Source organism: Parasteatoda tepidariorum, chromosome 11 (genome assembly GCF_982258835.1).
Source record: "Parasteatoda tepidariorum strain Cologne lab strain chromosome 11, Ptep-v5.0, whole genome shotgun sequence".
In the NCBI taxonomy this organism is placed as follows: Eukaryota; Metazoa; Arthropoda; class Arachnida; order Araneae; family Theridiidae; genus Parasteatoda; species Parasteatoda tepidariorum.
This window is the reverse complement of record NC_141765.1, coordinates 36,375,481-36,391,957: the sequence shown is the minus strand read 5'-3', so window position 1 is coordinate 36,391,957 and position 16,477 is coordinate 36,375,481. Positions and strand designations below refer to the sequence as shown.

The 16,477-nt window shown below is 28.7% G+C and overlaps 1 protein-coding gene across 5 annotated transcripts in view; it reads left to right on the top strand.

The window, feature by feature from the left end:
• LOC107443766 (glutamate-gated chloride channel) overlaps positions 1–16,477 on the top strand; it is a 181,883-nt gene that overhangs the window by 120,495 nt on the left and 44,911 nt on the right. For all 5 annotated transcript variants that reach the window (XM_016057734.4, XM_016057732.4, XM_071187492.2 and 2 more), the window contains 3 exons: positions 15,107–15,185; positions 15,334–15,431; positions 15,515–15,582. In XM_016057734.4, the coding sequence (XP_015913220.1) occupies positions 15,136–15,185; positions 15,334–15,431; positions 15,515–15,582 (216 nt within the window). In that variant the 5' untranslated portion in view covers positions 15,107–15,135. The remainder of the gene's footprint in view (positions 1–15,106; positions 15,186–15,333; positions 15,432–15,514; positions 15,583–16,477) is intronic.

Sequence of the window (16,477 nt, the reverse complement as noted above, 5' to 3'; positions counted from 1 at the left end):
ATATATATATATATATATATATATATATATATATATATATATATATATATATGAGGGTTGCAAATTAAATAGTGGCAACTTAACCTTGAAACTCACAAAAGGGCGCGCATGCGTAAATAGGGTATGGGTGCGGTGAGGTGGCGCTGTTGTCGATGTGTAGAGTGCAAAAAACAGTCGATTTGCTTAGAAGGGTAGTTGTTGCGTGGCGTTAAAGTGAGGAGTTTCGTTTCCATCGCTCTAAAGCATGTTGTGAAAAGGCTTAATGACGAAAAAAGACGAGATGCTTGAATCCATCGTGCTACTGTCCTATATGGTAAAGCATTTGCTCCAAAGGCTTCCACTAATCCTTGATAGCATTCTGTTGCATTTTTGCCACTGGCAACCTCGATTGTAAGCCACGACCGCTGATCACCTTTTGAAAACATGCTTTAGAGCGATGGAAACGAAACTCCTCACTTTAACGCCACACAACAACTCCCCTTCTGAGCTAATCGACTTTTTTTTGCACTCTACACATCGACAACAGCCCCACCTCACAGCTCCCATATCTCATTTGCGCATGCCCGTCCTGTGAGTTTAAAGGTTAAGTTGCCACTATTTAATTTACAACCCTCGTATATATGGGGGGAAGTAAAACCAGGTACATTTGTTAACTCTATTAGAAATTAAAAAGTACTAGAATATCAGTAAAAAAGTAGAAGACATTTCTAATTCACATGAGAATTTAAGAAAATTATGGATGCAATTTACATGTGCGGTAGTCAAGGACGTACTCAAGGGGGGAGAGGGAACTATTATGACAAAGCCCAGCGCAGCTGAGAGATCGACCGAAATTCTTGACAAAAATCATGGTGTTTATTAGTGTTTTTCTGTAAGTAAATTGCGGAGAATTTCGTGATATCTATATAAAACTTCATTTTTGTATAAAGGGTATTCAAAAATTCTGCAAAATATGTAAATAAGGACTTTTATCAATTGAGGATAATATTGTTCACGTAAAACTTTTGCTCAGTGTTGGTTGTAGCTTACTTCTTCCTCCGCTTTGCACTGCAGCTTTTGAGTGGCCACTATAGATATAAGCAATGAGGAGGGTTACAAATTTTTACCCTGCGAACAGAGGTAATCAAAATGAAACAAAACACTGCTACTTATCAGGCTAAAACCTTATTGCTTGTTAGGATACGAATCCTCAGTAAACGTATAAGAGAAGCTAGACTAAAAATATTGTTTAATAATAAAAAACCAATAAATAAGGATAGCTTGAAAACAACAGAGCATTAAAGAGTTGTCCTAGTTTGGTAGGTCCTTTTTCGCTAGTAGTACAGTATAATTCATATATATATATATGAAACAAAGCAATAAAACGGTATTGATATCTTAACCTCTTAATCAACACTATGCAATTATTTCTGAAACTGAAAGACCTATGCCACCACAATTATAAAAGCTAAAATGGTTAAAATATTTATTATTATTATTTATTTCTTCTTTTAGGTGACTTTACGTTATTAGAATAAGTTAAACAATGTTTTTTTGAAATTTCGACACATCAGGATGTAGATTAACTATTCTCAGTGTCATTCGGTACCGAAAATGAGGCTATTACTTGAGACCAAGCAAAAATCATTGTCATTACCCCAATAAATTATTATTATTCTTTTAGTTTGCTCTTTAGTAAATAAATATTTTAATATCAATTAGTGATGTTTATAAGTTATTTATGTTAATAGCAATATGTTTAAAATAAATACGCGGTTTCGCACAGTTTTCAAACTACTAATTTGGTGACGCCATCCCATGTTTACTTTTGGAACGTTTTCTTTCGCATTTCTCTCAATTAGAGTAATTTTCCGGATAATTGCAAAACATCGAGATAAAACTTTTTTCTTAGATTTTCTCATTATCTGATACGCTACCAAAACATTACGTAATGCATGGTCAAAATGTGAAACATCTATGGTTCTGGCTAGCTTTTATTTAGCATAATATTCAATTGGGACAATTACCGCAAATATATTCATGATTACAAAATATCGAAACGAAACTTTGTTTTTAAGTTTTTCTTGTATCTGATAAGGATTACATAATACGAATGAGAATCCTACTACTATAGTAAATAATCCTGCTACTATAGTAAATAATCCTGCTACTATAGTAAAAATATGCGATTATTTTTTTTCCATGAAATTCTCTTAAAACTGCATCACTTGATGGATAATTAATTTTTCGGCCCAATTGTAACAAAAATCTAATGACTGAATAATATTCAAATTGGAGTATATCGTAAAATAAGGTACGTGCAGCTACAGCTTCTTTAAAATCTATAAATAGTATAAGGTATATTAAAATGAGATGTCCTTTGCTCTAATATCTATGGCTGATGCTCGATTAAGCAAGTATGCATATCCTAATCAGTTATCTAAATTAAATATTATCTAATTATTTGTAAAGGATCTAATTGAGTCACACCCAGCCTTTAATCTGTTAATTAATTATCTATTATGAGATATCTTTGCTCTCATAACTTTCTACTCATTTATTTTAGAAAGCTATTATAGAGAACAATTGAGACTGAAAGAGGTATCGATTCACGACATATTCGATAGGAACTAGCGACATATTTACTCTATTGATGATGAATATTGTGTGACATTTAAAATAATGAGTTCATTATAGCGAAAGATATCATAAAAGTAATCAACAAAGTGCAAAAAGCGTGGAGATATGAGCTTTGATAAAAATGATTGAACATTAAATAAATATGAAGAATATCTTACTAAAGCTACGAAGTTATATAGAATCCAAATATACTTTATTATTCAGTTATATAGGTACTTATTGGTAATTAAATTATTGTTATCTTTAAGTTAGCTTTGACATATAGTAATGAAATGAATTTATTATAAGAGTTTATCATTTTAGGATTGATTATTGGAAAATAGGATTAAAATTCTTATAGCAAGTCATTTTATAAGTATTTATTTTTTAAATAAATACTGAGAATTGATATATTCAATATTTGTTTCACTTTTATTATTTATCAGCAGTTCAGTAGTAAAAGTATTCCGAAGAATGGCAAATTTAGTACAATGAATGCAGCAGAAATTTTATAAACTAATTATTTTTATACTATGTGCACAGTATTCAAAATAAATTAAAAGTTTGTAAAAAATCATACAAAAAATAATTAAAATTATGTTGATCACATAATCGTGAAATTTTTATGCATTAAAATTAGAAAAGAAGAAGCTAACATATAAAAAGAAGACATAAAAAATAAGATATGAAGAATGAGATAAAAGCTGAACTGCTTTGGATGAGATTGAAAAGTTTATAATCGGGTACCATACGCTAAACGAGCTAATAATGTAAAACGGACTACTTTTACAAGTATTTGTTTGTCTTATTCAAAATGTATGTTTGAAGAATACAAAGAAAACACTTTTCAGTGTGATACTCAATTCATTAAAATGAAGTAGTAAAATTAGAAAGAGTTTTTAATGTTTGAGGATTTTTAAACAAGCTATTTTTTATTAACTTAGTTTGTAAATTTCAGTTTATGCATTCATAATTTTAACTGACTATTTAGGATTATTCTGGATCAGTTTGATTTTCAACCGCAATGATCATAATTAATTTAATAAAAAAAGTATGTTTATCCCATCTGGACATGCTTGATCATAACCATGAAATCTTCTCTTAAATTTAAGCATCGTTCTTTAGAAAAATTATTAATGTTTAATTCTCAATAAATTTTATTTATTTATATTAGAATTTCTTTGGTAAAAGCATTTGTTTGAAATATTTCTAACGGTACAATATAGAAACAAAATTATTTTACTAGTTTATATAAGTCACTTAATGAGTTCACTGAAGCATACTATTGCTTTCTATTCCTTTCTATTAATTAAATTTCCTTAATTTTAGTTTTTATAGTTTTAGGAATATACTTTTTATTGATGTATTAAAACAAAGAACGATCTCATCATTTTGTTCAGCACTGACACGTGTAATTTATTTATTTGTCAAAATGTCAAAATATAAGTTTATAAATACCTATATATGCTTGAAGCATTTTAGTATCAAATATATATATATGTAATACAAAAAGTAAATACTTTTGTATTAATAAAAGCATTAAAACTTCATTCGTTTTCATAAAATATCTTTGGTAAAGAATAAGGGTAGAAATTCTATTTTGGGACTTCAAGGCTAAAAACATGCCAATGAATAATAATTAGATTTATACTTCAAAAGAGAAGTTATTTTAAGATCTTTCACTTCCATATAAGGAAAGATTAAACGATTTGCTATGAGTAATAAATAAATTGATGAGGCGTAAGAATACACAGAAAAGGCAATAATGACTGGCCTCTTCACAACTTTTAATCATCCTATAAAACGCAGGACCGAATATTTTTGCGTGGCTTTTTGTTGTTTATCATGCTTAAATAAAATCCGTCAGCTTAGACGGGATATGGGTCTCCCCCCATCTCCAGATTGGAGGGGGCTGAGATGTATGCTTTCACCATCGCTACTAAATAAAAAAGATTATGCACAACATGGACTCGTTAATAATGCTGCTTTGACTTGTAAATTATTAAAAAATAACCGATATTTTTTAGTAATTTAGTAGTTTAGTTTCAGTATCGCTTTTAATGCCAGGGCATTTAGTTATGTAAATATTAAAACAAAAGTATCTGTGTTTGAACAACATTTATCAAAGAAATTACTATACTGTAAAGTTTAGAAAAAATACGACTGAATTTAGTCAAGACTAAATTCTGTAAAAAAAACTGAAATCAGTCAAGAACGCACTTTCTTACAGCCTATATACATAAAAATTAAAATGAGAATGTAAACACAAACAGTAACCTCGCTAAGATGTAATGCATTGGCATCGTTATTTCATAGTCAACCCATTACAAAAGCTTTAATAAAAGTAATTTAGAAACTACAAATATATAATTGTCTGTCAAGTGTATGATGATGTTAATTAATTTACAGTTGCAAAAGTAGTTTATATTGTTTACGAATCTTGAAATTTTATCGTTGCTTAGACTGCGTGGTATTTCGAGATCAAAATATAAACAAAAAATGGTTTTGTTGAATGAATTAGATTCAGCAACTGTTCACTTATCTAAAAGTATAAAAACAGAAACAGCTTTTATTCACTAACGAGATTGTGCAATAAATTTATTATCACCATCTCACGCAAAAAGAAAATAGTAAGATAAAATAAAAGTACAAAAATAAAAGCCAGGCAAGAATTTACTTATCAGATATGTCCCATTTCTCAACTCATACTTTCTACGATTTGATTTCAGACTGGTCGGTTAGTAAGCAATCGTTTTATGAAGTGAAAATTTTACCCAGAATCCGTGACGATAATTGGAATTTGTTAGATGAATAAATAGTTAACAGCCAACTCCTTTTTTATATTTCAGACCTTCAATGACCTTTATTGTGTTAACTTTACGGTAACGCAGCAACGCTATGAGTTTATTTACACTTTTATGAAACACACTAGAGCGACAAGAGCTTTTTTACGTCTTTCTCCCAACTTCAAGAAATAGGAGAAAAAAATTTAAATTACTAAAATGGTCTTAAATTTACATTCGGCTTTAAAAGATGTTTCGTGCTAGCAGATGTTTCGTGCGTAAAAGCTTTCTAGTTTTCTTAGAAATAGAAAACAAGGAAATTCGAAATAAAAAATAGCAAGAAGACGATTTTTGCATTAAAGAGTATATTTCTTCGAAACCCTTAAATTTCCTGTATTTTATTGAGGATATTTACATGGTGGGGATTTAAAGTTAAAATAAGGAAAAGGTTAAAACACTATACATTCATATAGTACATTTTGAGCCAAAACTGTAGAGACGATTCTTGGAATGCAAATGGGAAACAACTTCGAAAAACAAGAGAAAAAGGCTTTATAGAAAAAAAATCACCATGCCATTTTATGGGTAAAGCACAAAACATATGCTTACAAAGATCTTGATTTTTAAGCAGTGCCTTTCAAATATCACTTGGATTTGGATAAGAAATGTGACATTTTTTCTCGTTTTTCTTTTAGACGCGTTTCTAGACATTTTTTCTCTTGTAATATCCGAGACTTAAACGTTTATTTAATCGTATGCAAATTTTATCCTCTGTTTTCCAGTTTGGAAAATTTTGAAGAAATAATAGAGCAGCAAACAAAAAGCATATAAAATTGCATCTTTTTGTTTGAATATGTAATTTTGGTGATGTTTGTTTGAATAAAGAGTTTAAAAGTGCCATAGCATAAGACTATACAGTGTCAAACAATAACTAGGTTCAATAACTAGATTTTAGGAACAATAATTAGTTCCTCACTACCTCCCCATAGAACGTGGAAATCCATTTTACCCCGATTTGCCCCTCTCGGTCACTGTAGTTTTTCCTGTTCTGCTTTTCAGCTTTTTAAGCTCTCGGCTACTGCGGTTTTTCTAATTGTATTTCTTAGCTTTACTCTTTCATTTTTTGTTGGCAATTTTTCGTTTTATATTTCAAATCACTTTTGTTTTTCCTAATTCACGTCAGACAAGTTTTGAAAATGACGCCTGCTTTTGAGCGCTTGAAACGTGTCAATTGTTATTTCCTATTTACTTATTTTTGAAGTGAATGAAGTTTTTAATTAGGTAACTAGGTTACCTGCTTAATAAAAATAATCAAAATGGTGTTATTACTTAAGTCTGATGCAAAAAGTAAAGTAACATAGCTTATGGGTGTAATAAGAAAGGTATATGCAAGATGATAAACCTTCTGAAAGACACATTTTGCTTACATATTATATATATATATATATATATATATATATATGTATGCACCGAAGAGCCATTACATTACGACCACCCTCCATCTATAACAATGGGCTCGCTCAGGTTTTCAAGGTTTCTCACCCAGGAACATTTTCATGGGGCACCCATAATCCTTATAGAACAATCCCTAACGTCTGTAAGCTATTTGAACATAGTTGCAGACCAGGTTCACCCGTTCATGGCAACAGTTTTTCCTGCGGTGGATGGTGTTTACTAACAGGATAATGCACCATGTCATAAGGGTCGAATCGTCATGGATTGGTTCGAGGAACATTCCAGTGACTTTCAAGTCATGTCTTGGCCCCCAAATTCACCTGACCTTAATCCAATAGAGCATTTGTGGTCCTACTTGGAAAACTAAATTCGTGCTGCCACGCTACCTCCTCGCAATGTGAGGGAATTGCAGGACCAGTTAGTAAGCGCTTGGTACCAGATACCTCAGACTACCTATCAGCACCTTGTGGTATCAATGTCACGGCGGGTGCTAGTTGTTTTGAGGGCTAAAGGTGGTTCTACATGTTATTAGCAGGGTGGTTATAATGTAATGGCTCTTCGGTGTATATATATATATATATATATAACACAATACAGACAAAAATGAAAAGAGAATAGCGAAGAAAATTGAAAAAAATAAAACTTTTATTTACTACGCATGAGCTACAAATAAATAGAACCTATAAAATAAGTCAAAAATACAAAGAAAACATTTCACCCTATGTTTTCTCTGTATTTGTGATAGATGATGTCTATTCAAATTTTGCGCTTGACGTATAAATGTGGAGCTAGTAACGCCACTGTTAACATGTAAATAAGCGTTGCTTTAAATACGCATTGTACAGTTCGTAAGTATTATTTTTCTTCCAATTTGGACAAAGAGAGTTGCTGTTAGTCAAGAATGTATTTAAGAAGACAGACTTTTAACGTCGTCGTGTAATATGGCAGCGAGAAGGTAGATTTTCTATCCGCGATATTGTGCAGAAAGGCTGGGGAGAAATGTATTCAAGGTGCATGATTGTTGGCAGCAATAGTCAAGAGAAGGTATATTTTCACGAACAGGTTCCAAATCCATATATATATATACATATATATATATATATATATATATATATATATATATATATATATATATATATTTATATATATATATATATATATATATATATATATATATATATATATATATATATATATATATATATATATAAATATATATATAAATAAATATATATATAAATAAATAAATAAATAAATATATATATATATATATATATATATATATATATATATATATATATATATATATATATATATATATATATATATATATATATATATATATATATATATATATATATATATATATATATATATATATATATACACTGAGTGACCAAATTATTATGACCACCCCTTTAGTACGCTGTTGGGCTACCTTTTGCAAGTATTACTGCCTTAATTCGTCTGGGCATGGATTCTATGAGATGTTGGTATATGGTAGAAGGTATGCCAGACCATGCTCGCTGAACTGCACTTGTCAGTTGCTGCAAATTTGATGGTACTGGATCCATCTGTCTGTGCGCCCGTTCAATTTCATCCCACACATTCTCAATTGGATTGAGATCTGGGGATTGTGCTAGCCAATGAAGCAAATTAAATTCTCCGTCATGCTCTTCGAACCATTTGAGAACAATGCCAGTTTTATGACAGGGAGCGTTGTCCTGCTAGAAGTATCCATCCCCACCAGAGTACACCATTGACATAAACGGATGTACTTGATCTGCGATGATACTTAAATTCCCTTGGGCATTAAGTCGTTGTGGTACAGGAATCAAAGGACGCATACAATACCAAGAGAACATTCCCCATACCATAACGTTGCCACCACCAGCTTGAAGCGTCGTGGCATTGCAGTTGGGGACCATGCTTTCGTGCTGTTTTCTCCATATTCTCATCCTGCCATCTGCGCGATGTATTTGAAATCGTGGTTCATCGGACTACATGACCCTCTTCCATTCATCTACTGTCCAATGTTTGTGCTTCTTTGCAAATTGGAGACGTCTGCGCTTATTTAAAGCAGACAGCAGAGGCTTACGAACAGGTCGCCTACTTCCATACCCTATACGGCGCAATGTGCGTCGAACAGTCCGTTCAGAGACGTTCACAGTTGCTCCTTGATTAACATCACTTGCAATTTGTCGCACTCATGCTCTCCTGTTGCGCTGCACAACCTTGCCAGCCTTCTCTCTGATCGAGCATTCAGTACCCTGTGACGACCCCTAGTCTAACGTTGTGACCCGGTTTTTTGCTTGATTGTCCATTCTTTGTACACATTAACAACTGCTGCTATAGAACTCTTCACAAGTGCTGCCGTTTTGCTGATACTCATTCCGACACATCTCGCACCCAAAATCATTCCACGTTGAAATTCAGATCACTTTTATTTCCCATATCTGAGCAAGCAACACAGTATAACTGATGACTCACTTGTCCAGCATTCCCGTGTTATAGTTATCTTGCCCTCTAGCGGCAGCGCAGTGACGCAACAACTCATTTGCATAAAACTCTGAGGTGGTCATAATAATGTGGCCACTCAGTATATATATATATATATATATATATATATATATATATATATATATATATATATATATATATATATATATATATACATATATATATATATATATATATAATTACGGTAAACGGTTCCGGTACATTTTACCGTAATTTTATTGGGAGTCAATAGTTGTTAGATAGTAGTTGGATTAGTAACTCAATTCAGTGTTTTTTGATTAATTTTCATAAAAAAAATAATATTTGAGTTGCACACCATTTTTAAACAGCTTTGAATTGTAAGTTATGATTAATATTCAAATTATTACAATTACACAGGTTAAATTTAAACTACCGAGCATTCTATTAAACGGGTATGCGTGCTGGAATAAACAACTATTTTTTGTTTCTCATTTTATTTTTCTCTGAGTCTTAATGTTGCATAGACGCGAGTGTGATTAACCATATCCCTTAAAACTAATTCAAATTACACGCATTACTAGCAAAACCTGTTAATTACCAGATAAGTTTACTCTGACTTCCACGAAATGTTGATAGATTATGGTCTCATATCATTATAATTTATAGTCCACACTACTCCAGGGCATTATAACACCCTTTGAATTGGTTATCATGTCCTATTCAGAATGTATCATTGAGAATAGGAGCCCTAGTTATCAATCATTTTGAACCAATTGTTTGTAACATAACAGTTTTGTTATCATTTGTTCAACTTTTTGGGATTTAGTTAATTGATGTCGCTAATTTTCTTCCACTGCCCCTTTTTTGGACTTGCTCCCACATAATAAAAAACTAAAAATAAATCAAGAGTAAACTTTAATTAAAAGTATTTTTTTTTGAAAATTACTAACAGATAAGATGTAGTCTTTGCCACATTTCTCTTAAAAAATTCCAAAAAATTAAGGCTCGCAGCATTTATTTTAAGTATTCTTTAGGTTTCGTAATTCATTCTTAAATATATTACAAAAGTATTTATGAACTTTTGTAAATCATACATTGGAAATAAAAGTAGATATTATTATTTTTTTGCGTTAAATATATTTTTTATAAACTATATGCCGTAATATGTTTATCTATATTAACTACAGTATTATTTCTTTAGAAAGTAATTTTTTGAAAAAAATTAACTTTTAAAGCTAAACATAAGCTTTATAAAAATATATAACTACGCAGCACTGCATCTTTCCGTGTTCATTAAATGATTTCATTAATTTTACAGCTGCGAAAATAAATGTAATTTATTTTAGTTTTTTTGGTTATGTATCCTTGGGATTTGCTCTAAAATATTACTTATTACAGGGATGAAGAAAATCACTTTTTTTATTATACTTTTATTGGTGTGTGAATGAAGATATTCTTATCTTATGAGAAAAAATTTTTATGTGTCATCTTTTATTTCACTTATCATAAACAAAATTTTCGTTTTATTTGATGTAGCAATTCAATTTTTCAGAATATATGAATAAAAAGTCGAAAACTCATTAACGTAAAAAATGTGCTTTTTTTGGTTCATTACTTAAAAGTTTCTCTATAGATATTATTTAATGGAACGAATTTTAGAGCTAATAAACATTGAAAAAAATTAAATGAAGAAAAAGTGCTATTATTTCCATTAGCCTTGGTTGTAAAACTAACAGTTTTTACGTTTGTTTAAAGCTTAGTATATGATAAGTTTAAAAAATATAAACTTTTATATCACCTCATTATGTTTAAGCAATTATTCAAAATACAATCAACATGAAAAAAAAATGTTTACTCTTTTATTATAGAATAAAAACCATTCAAAAAATTTTTAAGTTAAAAACTGTTCACAATAAGTGCACTTAAAAAGAGTAGCTTTTGTTCTGTTGCCTTAAATCATGTATAGTTTTCCTATAAAAATTTTGAAGCTCAACAATCGGATATTAAAATATTTGATCTCTTTTTAAGATAGAAATTTTTTTTTTAATCTTTGCTTGTATTTTTGTATTATATGAGGAGCTAACAGACAATTTTATTGTTATTTTTTCTTAATTTGCTTTGACCAAAGCTTTAAATTAAGTAAAAAATAAATTCACCGAGTGCTGAGTGTTATTTAACTACTTCAACTCTTCTCCCTTTAATTGCTTTTCAGAAAAAAACTGTCACTTGTTTAATTACTTAACTCCAAATTATGTTTATTCTGACTTATTACGAAGTAATACTTTTTTGTCTGAAACGATAAAAAATATATTTTGATTCTTATTGTATATTATAGAAGTATCAATAAAAAGTTTAAAATGTTGATCCAAAAATTTATTTTAAAAGACTACAAAAAAACAAACAACGAGTAAATAAACTGTTTTACTGTTGAGTGAAGAAACATTTAACCTAAGCTATTGTGTTTTTTTGCAATTTTAAAACTTAAAGTATTATTTTTATCAATTATTTTCTGAATTTACATGTACTCATGTTTAGAATTCTTTTAATATAATATATACGCAAGAATAAACATTGAAAAAAAAAATTCGATGTTTTTTTAGTTCATATTCTTATTAGAAAAATTTACAATTTTCATGATACAAGTTTTAACTCTGTCTACCAGCGTTGTTATTTCTTTTGAACTTTTTAATTAACTTTAATAGAAAGTTTCAATTATTTTCGAAGGAAAAGGTACTCAGATATCCAAAGTCACTATTTCAGATTAACTTAATTAATATGCTCTCCTATCAAGTCATACTCTGTATTGCTATTTTTAAATTACGTAATTTAGTAACGACATCAAAGGCGTATGTAAGCGTTAGTTATTTCCAGACTTAAAATTAAAGTAAAATTAAATATAAAAAGAGAAAATGATGCCAATTAACGATATATAGGACACAGAATTGCCTTACATATATTCTAAGTTTTCTATTACTTTACATTAAAAGTGTCTCCAATTAGATTAAAGATTAATTAAATTAAAGATAAATTAAAGATAAAATAAAAGATAGATTAAAGATAATTAGACACATTAATCCATTACTATTCGTGAAATGCGAGATAAAACTTTAAATTTCTCTCTCCATTTAGTTCGTTTATTGTATTAACTAATGATATAGCTCACTAATGTTTTCATTATCGAATGATGTCATTCCATAACTGTGAAAAAACTCTATATTCAATAGACGTTCTCATAAAATATTTATTTAGTTTTTTGTTTTCTTAGATAAAAAAGAACCTTAGATAGTATAGATTTGTACGAATATCTTATATTAGAACAGACCCCTACTTCTTACTATTTTTGAAGAAAAACTAACATTTTAAATACAAAGTGTATTGCACCATTTTAAAAATTTACTCTCTTGAAAAATACTTAGGTCTTAAAACTATAGGTTTCTGGGTGCAAATTTGTGAAATTACCTTTTAAAAGCATCTCTTTCAACTTTATAAATTAGGCTACGATTTCATCTATAAAGAACGACATACTTTTGCCATTTTAAAAATAGGAGCTCAAATGCAAAAAAGTATGGCACCATTTAATTAGTACAATTTCTAAAAATATCTCACAATATTGATATCGCTGGCTTATATGTATAAAATAGTTTTTTAAAGATTCGCTTGTAACGCAGAAATTTTTACCAAATTTCCTTCAATAAGACATGGTTCTTTTTTGCAATTTTTGTAAAACAACAACAACTCAAATGTGTTGGCCCCATTTTAAAAACTTGCACACGAAAAAATCCACATTTCCCTTTATGCAAACACATTTTCCTCTATACAAACACATTTTCTTCAATATAACGACATTTCACTCTATATAGCCTCGTTTTTCTCTATGCAACCACATTTCCCTCTCGATAAAACCTCATTTTCTTCTATACAGCCATATTTCTCTCTATATAAAAAAAGTATAGAACTAAAAAATATCAAATTTAAAAATGCTGTAGGCTCGTATGAAATGTGCTTGATTGCTGCATACATATAAACAGAGTATAATTTTGCAGTTTTAAAACTTAAACTTCAGAGAGGATAAAATTAAAAAAATAAAATCCTTACCGAACATATAGCAAATAATAAAATTTTAAAAGAAAATTAGTAAATATAAATTTACGCATTACAATTTAGTGTCTTTGGGAAATAATCTCCCTCATTTTTGTAATTTTTCGTTCATGAATGAAAATCACTTTCTAATTATATAAAAAGGATTTAATTTTCAAAAGTGATGATCTTTTTTATTACTTAAATAAGAAATAAAAAATCCAATTAATTTTCCTTCAAGTGGTAAAAAATTACTTTTTTATCTCTACCCAAATGCGAGACAAGACTTGGTTACTCTTTCCCCCACGTTGAAGAATTTATCCTTTATTCCCCTTAATTATTTCTCCGCCTTATTATTTAACAATAATTAATATTAGCAATAATAATTTAACAACTATTATCCTTAATTATTTAACAATAAACTCCATAATCCTTAAAGCATTTAAAAGAAATCTAGAATGCTTAAATTTAGTTACTTTACTCTAATTTTTCTTCAAGTAATTTGTATCTCCTATCTATAAATTATATATATCATGCGCCTATGAATATATCATATTCCTATTTATATTTGTCTCGAATTTTCAAAAACAAAAATTTGTAAAAAGCAAGAAATTTAATACTGAAAGTTTCGTAAACAGTAACATAAAAAATGCTGGAAGCAAAATAAATTATATGCATTGTTTTGAAAAAATTACCATAGCAACTTTAACATTGTAAGATAATATTTTCAATAATTTAAAAATTTTTAAAAATGACTTACAAAAGATTTGTGAGTACTTTTGTACATTAGCATAAAAAAATTAAAAGCAACACGTTTTTTTTATTTAAAAAAGTTTGAAAAATTAAATAAAAAGTATAAATTTATCCTAGTGAGCTGAATGAAAGTCCAAGAAAGAATATATATATATATATAGCCAAAGTATATATATATATATATATATATATACTTTGGCTATATTGATGCAATATTAGAAAGCACTATTTTTTGCGGATATAATCGTGTGAGCTGATGAAAAGGTTATATCTTTTATTTTCCGGATTTTTTAAAATCCCCCTCGGTTTCTTGTTATTTTTATTATTATTTTTCCTCCTTTCTCCCCTTTCTTCATTGTTCTGTAATTTTTCCCTTGTTTTCTCTACATTTTGAACTTACATATATATATATATATATATATAATTTAAAAAGAAATAAAAATCTTAAAATTTTAATTTCGAAAATTCCTTAAGCAGTTACGTTAAAAAATGCTGAAAATTAAATAAAATATATAGATACTGTTGCGCAAAATTTACCAAAACAATTTCAACTTTGTTAGATAATACCTCATGATAATGATATCAAAATTTGTGTGTACTTTCGTAGAAAGCATAAAAAATTCAAAACACCGCTCATGGATCATCTCTATATTCTAAAGTAAAAATATCTATCGATAAAGCTAAAAGTAATTAAAGAAAAGTATTAAATGTATTGTAAAGTATAATATATTTCGAGGGAAATGCATTATATTTCTTTTATATTTTCTTTTATATTTTCTTTTGTATTTATTTCTGCTAAAAAATCATTTTTGAATATTAATTTGTCCAAAAAAGTCCTTACTCTACATAAAGACAATAAAACCAAAACACTTCTTAATACTAAATTGTTTTGCTTATCATTTTCAAGAGAAGTTTCATGCTATTTATGATATAAAATAATCCTCTTATTTCCGTTTCAGATAGCACTTCATCGCTAAAGTAATCAATTATGAAAATGGAGTTTCTTTATTATTTCATATTCTGGGGCTTTATTCATGCGTAAGTAGTAAACAACCTTTGAATTTTAAAATATTATATCAGCTTGAAATTTATTCATCCGTAATTATTTATGCCGCATTGCATTATGAGCTTTTCGCATGATGTGAAAAGTATGATTAGGAAGCATTAAGCTTTTGGTTTATTTTAGGGTCTTTGGTAATATGGTTCATTTGAAAAAAAGCCATTTAGATAAAATGCTTCGCAATTACGACGCCAATTTACGGCCACACATGATTGGAAGCGAAGGTAAAATAGCATGACCTTAAATAAATTTTATTTTCATTTTTTTAATTTTCTGTTTTAATTAAGAACGTGCTGTTCTCTTTCAGCTGCTCCCACAAAAGTTAGAGTCCACATAAACATTATTGATATATTTGATATTAGTGATTTAAAAATGGTAAGGATTGTTAATCTTTTTAACTGATTGCATATTTTAAACTTTGTCCAGTAAACAAACATTATTAAGATTTTTTGAAACATATAATGTGCTTTACTAAAGAATTCGATCTAAAAATGTAGAAAATGGTAGGATCTGTCAATATATATTGTTTAATTGATTTCGCATTCTTTTCTTAAATTAAATCAATTAAAATAATATTATGTGAATTACGAAAAATAGTAAAATTTAATTAAAAAGAAACTTAATTTCAAAAAAAATTCATTGCGTATATTTTGGTAAATATATTTTTTTAAAAAGATGAGTAGCAATAACTATAAATGATGAATATTCTTGTAATAAATATGCGTTGAATATTTTATTTTTGGATATTTGGAGCAATTCTTGCTTCAAATAACGTTATATTTACAAGAAAGTAGTGCATTTGTATACTTTTAAAACTGCCTGTATGACTTACATGAATTTTCTTTTCTTTCTTTGGTAAAAAGAACAGTTATTTTTGAACTTTTTTTTGTTATGAGTTATATCGAAAGATAAGTTTTACAAAAATATGCAGCCAGCTTTAAAAGTAGTTCAAAATCTTTTAGATTGGAACAAAACTTAATATTTGTAGGCTTGATTTTTTTCAGTTTTTGTCACTTAAATCCATTTTAAAAGATCTTTTTCAGCATATAGCTTTAACATAAATACGAGTTGTGATTGTTAGAAAGCTCCCCACAGACGCTTAGTGGTAGAAGTATCTACTAACCAAGGAGGAGGGTAGCTAAATTTCTAAAATGTTATTAGTTTTTTATAGTTATATGCCTATATTGGACATTTCAGTTTACGAATTTGTTTTTGATTATAACTTTTATTTAATAAAAATGTTTTATTTTGGATAACTAAATCGAAACTA